The sequence below is a fragment of the Brachyistius frenatus genome, unplaced genomic scaffold (genome assembly GCF_029030835.1).
Source record: "Brachyistius frenatus isolate BFR_SWC_R1_liver_20210118 unplaced genomic scaffold, ASM2903083v1 Contig_134, whole genome shotgun sequence".
NCBI classification, from domain to species: Eukaryota; Metazoa; Chordata; class Actinopteri; family Embiotocidae; genus Brachyistius; species Brachyistius frenatus.
The window spans coordinates 326,653-334,044 of record NW_027210733.1 but is presented as its reverse complement, the minus strand read 5'-3'; the positions used below and the strand labels follow the sequence as shown (position 1 = coordinate 334,044).

Sequence of the window (7,392 nt, the reverse complement as noted above, 5' to 3'; positions counted from 1 at the left end):
TGAAATACACTTTTTTCTCTAAGATACAAACACATTTTAGGTGCGATGATTGAATTATACCGATCCAGTAATAGATTTTAGTCTGGAGTTTGTGCAGGCTGTTGACTCTAAAATACATATTCAAGCAGTCCAAGAACACACTTCCGATGTATTTGCACTGAGGTGGACAACTGAGATGATCCAACATTTGTAATGAATTAAAAAGAAATGAGCCCAGTAATTGCAGTTAAGATTGACCCAATGTGATAAGTATGATAATGTGACATGTCATTAACAGCAGAGGCATAAGTGACAACCCTTAAGCTTCACTTATACTTTCATTAAATATTGAACATGTGCTCATTGCTGCTTCAGCCTGCAAATTACATCGCAAAGATAAATTCCCACGACAGTGGAGCTGACGATAATCATCCATCTTCGCCTGACGTTTGGCAGAACTCTCGTTTTACGAGCTAAAGTGCCATTGTAGTGGATGAGAAAGAATAATAATGTGCAGTGTTCACGATCTCCATTATATCAGATGGTATCTTATCACAGTGAGGGGCAGAGTGTGTGACAGTTAATCCACTTCAGCCGTGTCTGTCAAAGGAAAAAAGTAGGTAAATAGCCCACATCATTTCATTTCAATTTCAGCTCAGTGAAAGGTTTGTTTTTTTCTGCAACAAATTCCAAAAGATTATACGTCAACACATGATCCTTGTTAACAGAATAAAAAATAATCACGTGTTTTATGTGGATATATTTCAAATTTCAGATTATTTTATGCATAATTGTGGCTAGCCATGTATTAAAGTGTCAGGGTTTTGTCCCCTTCGGAAGCCACTATTATCAATATTTATATAATAATAATATAATAGATGATAATGTGAAAGGTGGTTGTCGTAGTGGAGAGCCTACAGAACATTGTCACCTAAAGTTGAAGCTGCCGTAGCCTTTCCAGAACTTTATAGGGAGGTCCGGCTTATTGTTAAACTTTGTTTTGGTTCACTCTCAGAGCTTTTTTTTTTTTTGGCTGCAGCTGGCTGCATTTTTCTTTTAGCGAAAGTGTTCTTAAAATGGAGTGTACACTAATTGTTTTGCAACTGACAGCAGACAGACACCGTTAGTGACTAGCTGGTGTGGCTATAGTGGAGAATTTAGCTAGATATTTCCCTCAAGAGTTGAAGGAGATGAAAACCTGAGCTAAAAGAGAGTGGATATCTGATTTAAATTTGTCAGGTGCCCACATCTTAAAATGATTGATAATGTTTCTCTGTGTTACGGCTGCATATATGTTTGACATATCAACGCAATAAGTCATTCCACTGATCCCAAATCAGTTATAGCAGGTTCAAAAGTCCCCTTCAGGCATGCTGTAAGATGTATACGAATATTTTAATTTGAATAATAATTTGTGACTGGAAAAAAAAAAAAAAAAAAAAAAGATGTGGTGAGGTGGTCCCAGTTGTCTAAGTTGTACATTGGATGATGATTGGCTTCCAAATGAGTTGTGATGTCACACAATCAGACTCATACATGAACTTCTTCAACTAAACTTTTGAGTGACCACACAGAAACTTCCCCATTTCAGCAGATGAATGTGAAAACGGCCCCCTAGTATCAAACTGCACAGATTTTATTCTGAAGTTTAAGTCGAACATCCATTTCAAGTAATAATCAAAACAAAAACAAACTCCTTTTCTTTTTTTTTTTTTTTGGAGGGGGACTTTAAGTGAGACATTTCAGGGTGATTTCAGGTGGTCCTGAACGTTTGCACGTTTCCAATGAATGAATACAAGCTGAGACAAGCCTGTTTCAAACTAAAGACGGGTGAAGGGCATCCCATTGGTGACTCGCTAAACCCGGAGATAATGCACGTTCTGTCCCTGCAGCTGAAGGTCTGCTAATAATACGCTGATTTTCGCTGCAGATCTCCAGTGTTGCCTTGTCATTCAGGGAGCCGACGTTCCAATACAGCCGGGCATTACACCTTACTATTGTTGTCTTAAAGCCTCCTTCAATTATCCGCAAGCAGGTCTTCTGAGCATCTACTGTCAGAACCTCCCCCACTGGTTTTTCACCAATTTTGTCCCTGATTATCTGGATCAGTGGGCATTAAAGGACCCAGGCACAGACAAACACAGCAGTTTGAGAGACAGTGGGAGGGGGGGGGGTCTACTTTCAGACAGGCCAGAAATCCCCCTAACTATCTGTGTGCCAGGGACAAACGGAGATGGCTGTTCAGTCGTCAGTCCAACCGCACACAGTGTTTATTTAGCCACAGCTCAAACCAGACACTTCTAATCTATTTTCCTTTCCCCCCTGAAAACCCAGGAAATAATTTCTTTCAATCTCTGAAACAGGAAGCAGTGCTGAAAGCTTTTTTTTTTAAATTTATTTATTTTTTATTCAGCTCACTGGTGGTGTCTTCACCTAAAAAAAAACCGGGGTGCTGGAATTGATTATTCATTTAATATGCATTTATCGAAATGGTTTTAGGTAAAATGTGTGTAGGGCAGCTTTTTCACAGATTTGAAGGGATCAGGCTCCCGATTGAAGAGATGCTACAGTGTTTAGTTTTCTTGGGTTTTGTCAGGAGATCACATTATGGGGCAAACAGGCAAACTCTGTCCGCAATTTGATCCAAATCACTCCACTTTACCTAAATATCAGCTTTCAGTTTGAACTCGGGACTTAAAGAAATCCAAATTGCTCAGCGCCTAATCCCGACCTCTCCACTGCCTCCACTGGGGCTTTAATTTAGTGTTTGAACAGGTGCAGATGAAAGGGCCACACAGGTGATGGAGCTGCAAGTCCTCGCTGCATGCCTTGCAATGACCATCCCGTGACTCACCTCAGCTCTGACCAGCTGCCTCCTGCAGAGGTCCCGGGCTGATCAAAGCCCCCTCGGCCTCGTCAGTTCAGCGGTGACGAACACTGACGGCTCAGTGTTTTCGCCACCATCCGACCTGACGAGCAGTTAGCGAGATGTGTTGTTGGGTGATGTGTGTCTTTGGATTAATTGACACACCTGTGTTTAATTCACACAGACAGTGCTGGTGATCATCTCATCACAGATCCGTCAGCGCTAAGCTACAGCTGCCTTTGCTCAAAGAAGAAGAAGAAGAAGAAGAAGAAAAAAAAAGTGTTAATAATCTTCCTGTCTTGGCTGTTAATGTGTTGATGTGTATGCTTTGATCTGAGACAGAAAAATCCTCTGTTTGGTAACACTTTGACGACTGACGACATACTTTACTGCAGTGGTAATCATGTATTACTACTTAGTGTATCAGTTATTAACAAGCAAATAATATGACATGAGTGTTTCTCTATAACTACTGAAGCTTGAAGTTTCATCTAACCCCAAGTTTCAGTAGGAGAGTAATGATCAAATCGAAAGCTCTCCGTGTTTGAAATGACCATTTTAAAGGATTTGCTATGAGAAAGTATCATTTTAATGTCATGATATTTTTAGAAAAAAAACAACCTTCAGAAGTGTGTTTAATTATGTCTGAGTAATAAGTGCCAATGCCCCATTTTTCAAGTGTAAATAAAACAGCGTTCATCTTCTCGTTAACAGGCTTGTTTTCTACACTGTATGAGGATCCTGCACAGACATCTGAAGAAAATCACACCATGTATATATATATATATATATATATATTTTAATATATATATATATTTTGCAGATAAAATGTTTAGGATGGGAATCTCAACCACGTTAGCTAAATTAGCACAGATAACATGTTAACTTTGCTGAATTCAACATTTGCTAAACACAAAACGCATCTCAGACCACCTCCGTACGTGGTCTGAGCAGATTGGATCTCAATGCCTCTTGGGTTTTGTTGACATATGAACTTTGAGCTGCCCACTTGGGATCTGATCGCACCAGGATGCTTATTAATGCCAGGTGAGAACAGCGCCTTTGTAGCTACAGCTGAGAGTTTGTCTGAAGTTTAACAGCAATCTATAGCAAGTGATAGGATGTTTTGAAAAATAATGGAAATCAAATCAATAGAAGGCAAGGAATACATGTTGTGAAAGCTAAAAAAAAAAAATAGCACTGCCAGTTACTTTACTAAAAACAATCAAATAAAGTCAACAGTAGGTGTAAATAGCAAGTTATTAGCAGGGATTTACAACTGAAAATAAACCCACTGGTTTGTCACTTTATGTGTTTATCCTTGAACCTGCTGTTTAAGTTCTGCTGCCTTCATGTTTCCCCACAAACCCGAACAACTGTTTTTTGTTTTTGTTTCGGGTGTATGTGTCTAAACGTCCTCACAACTTACCGAGCTCCCATTTGTCTCACCCTGTGAAATTTCAGAAGGCAAAGATGTTGTAACTTGTCCCAGGAAGGCAGAGAGAAAGACGTTCAGGTAACATGCAGCATGTTAGAAATAGATTGTAGGATGTGGTTAGAAAAGTAATGACATGTTCAGTAAATACTGACACGGTAATACACCGATGAGTCACAGGTTTTTCACCTCAGTCTCAAAAACGAAGTTCTGCCGTCTGTTTGGATGTCATGTGACTGGGAAAGGATTTGGGGGAAGGAGAAGAAGGTGAGGCCACCTCCACTTCGCAAGTCCTACCTTTACTCTTCAGGTAACACCTTCTACCTGCGCTGAGCACCTGAGCAACATACAATAGCTCTGACAGCCAAGTGGACACATCAGTCTTTTTTTTTTTCCTTCTTTTTTTCTCCCTGGACATTGGGATGCATTTCACCACTTCATCAGCATCCTCTTAACAGCCACCCTGGTCCTTCTCACTGGACTGAATCTAAATATTGGACTCTTAACCGCTCTGACATGTTTGGCCCGGGGCAGCTGGTATCCACTCTCTTGCCTGCAGTTTTTCATTCACCTGCAGCTCACTTTTTTCCTGCGTTCCCGACCAGACTGGGCTCTCAGCCTCAGTTCCTGATCCCGGGGCCCCTTATCAGCTACGAGTCCCTGAGGAATTATCTGCAGCCAGAGCCATGCAAGGAGGCTTTGCTGCTGGCCACGCAGGCTGTCGGGATGGGGCCACTCGCAGAGAGCATAGGTGAGTTCAAAGCACAGCTGCTGGAGATAAAATGGGACTGATTGTATGATGCTGGACTTGTTCAGATAGAGCGCAGCCAAACTGGCACTGTGTGGCCACAGTCTCTAAGACAGTCTGTGAGCACCATCTGATTGCAGTGTAAATGTTTACAAAAGACTGACTAACAGCTCGTAACTAACAATCAATTATCAAGCAGTGTTAAAATGGGCCTAATGATTGCTGCGCTAATTATCCAATCCAGAGCCATTAGTTCCTTGTCACCCGTTGGCAATTGTGTAATTGCTGCTTGCACTGTGCTTTCCAGATGAACAGAGGCCAGTGAAGCAGCGTCGTGCACGGGCCAACTACAGCAGCTGGCAGCTGGAGGAGCTGGAGAAGGCATTCGAGACCACCCACTACCCGGACATCTTCATGAGGGAGGCCCTGGCCCTCCGACTGGATCTCATCGAGGCCAGAGTGCAGGTAATTGGCACACTCAACTCCTGCTGGAACAGTTTATTTCATATTCAGTCAAATTATATTCATTCTTATGTACAGTGTGCAAATTCAGCTCCTTAGCCCCACGGTCTCTCTCGCATCAAAACCAACCTAATAAGTAACACAATATTGCGTTTTATTTCAATTCTTTTCAAGATTTTAAAGTGTTCAACCATACCAAGAACACCTTAATGAAATGTACTGTATATATTGAACATATATATATATATATATATATATTGAAAAACTTACATATTGAAAACATACCATACCATGAAACTATTTCACAGATACACTAAGACATGGGGGTCAAAATTTCAGTCTGTGCAAAAGTGCATTCAGAATTTCAGCTGAAACCAGTATTTGGACTCAGCAGTCAGAGTGAGTTCAGTAATGTTGTTATCTTCCAAAGTCACTCTTTTTGTTGTATTTGTGTGTGTGTGTGTGTGTGCGTGTGTGTGTGTTACAAAAAGCTTTATTTTATTTTTTTTAATTTCTCTTATAATTTATATCTTAGATCTCTTTCATTTGTTTCAAGGTTTGGTTTCAAAACCGCCGTGCCAAGATGAGGCGGCAGCTGAAACTGCAGGGCCAGCTCGCAGGCCCTTTCGTGAAAAGAGACATTGATGACACTTGCGAGAGAGGGAACAAGAGTTCAGGACACACAGAAAGTTGTGACGCCGAGCACTGGGAGAGACAACAGGAAGGGGAAAGCTACCCTTGGACAAAAGCTGCGAGTGCGGTGCTGAGCGTGCGTGTGCAGCCGCTGACCCAGAGGTCGGGGAAGTGGGAGGGGCCGGAGGGGCCGAGCTCAGAGGAGCTGCGCTGCTGCAGCATCGCCAAGCTGCGGGCCAAAGCCAGAGAGCGCGAGGCCGAGATCCACAGCACAGTAAGCATATCGGGAGGAGACACACAGTCCCAAACACAGGAAACTGATGCCGTGCACAATGACTGATCACCGTCCTTCTTCCTGTTTGTTCAGATAATAATAATTCAGAATAACTGTGTAGACACTATTAATATGCAGGAACAAACTTTTTTTTTTTTTTTTAACTCTTTGGGGAGCTTCATTACTTGGGTAGTATGGACTGAATATTTCTGTGTGTATGCTTTTTCTGAAACAAATGATAAATGAGGCCTTATCTTGCCACATCAAAATCAATTTTCAAAGTTCAGTTTTTATCTTTCTCGTGCATCTCAACTAATATTTTCTGGTGGGAATTTGTATTTAAAACTCTTGAAATTGGGTTGGTTAACATGTACAATAATAAATGTGTCTATTTTAATCCATATGTAAAAACTCTGTACTTAGCTGGTTGATTATTTCTCAAGCTATGCACTCTGCATGTCTGTTTATATTTTGAATACAGTTTTCAGTACCTCTGACAATATCTGCGTTGAACGAATGCTACATACGTACATGTGCCGGGGACTTTAACAAATAACAGTGACAAATGTTGCTATGTTACATTTCAGCCCATCAGGGAACAGCTGAATTGGAATACAAGGACATCATTTCTAAATGATTTCAATAATGATGAGCTCATCCTTGATCTCTTGGTTTCCCCTCACTCACAGACAGGATGTCTACTTGCAGCCACACGTCTTCACAGGAAACAATGGAAATAGCTGAAAAATGAAATCATTATTCCTAACTCTATGACACAGTGTCTGATGATAAGTGTCTGTTTTTTCTGAAACTGTTTGCATCAAAGATTAAATGTACTAACAGATTCCATAAAAAACTGTAATTCTAAAAAGAAGAAAAGAAATTTAAACCAACAAATACAAAATAATATTGTAATAACAAAATAACAAATCGGATCAGTCTTTAGATTTAACTTAGTTAATGTAAAACAGTTTAGTTTGCTTTGAAACATTATT

General features: G+C 40.7%; 1 protein-coding gene across 1 annotated transcript; it reads left to right on the top strand.

Moving 5' to 3' along the window:
- The first annotated feature begins 4,796 nt into the window (after nucleotides 1–4,796).
- LOC138630418 (visual system homeobox 2) lies at nucleotides 4,797–6,463 on the top strand. The gene is made up of 3 exons (XM_069714771.1): nucleotides 4,797–5,031; nucleotides 5,336–5,493; nucleotides 6,047–6,463. The coding sequence occupies exons 1-3, from the start codon at nucleotides 4,797–4,799 to the stop codon at nucleotides 6,461–6,463; spliced, it is 810 nt and encodes a 269-aa protein (XP_069570872.1).
- The last annotated feature ends 929 nt before the right edge of the window (nucleotides 6,464–7,392 follow it).

Coding starts and splice junctions, on each gene's coding strand:
- LOC138630418 (XM_069714771.1), top strand. CDS start 4,797: ATGTTTGGCCCGGGGCAGCTGGTATCCACTCTCTTGCCTGCAGTTTTT. Junction 5,032..5,335: donor GCCACTCGCAGAGAGCATAG/GTGAGTTCAAAG, acceptor TGTGCTTTCCAG/ATGAACAGAGGCCAGTGAAG. Junction 5,494..6,046: donor TCATCGAGGCCAGAGTGCAG/GTAATTGGCACA, acceptor ATTTGTTTCAAG/GTTTGGTTTCAAAACCGCCG.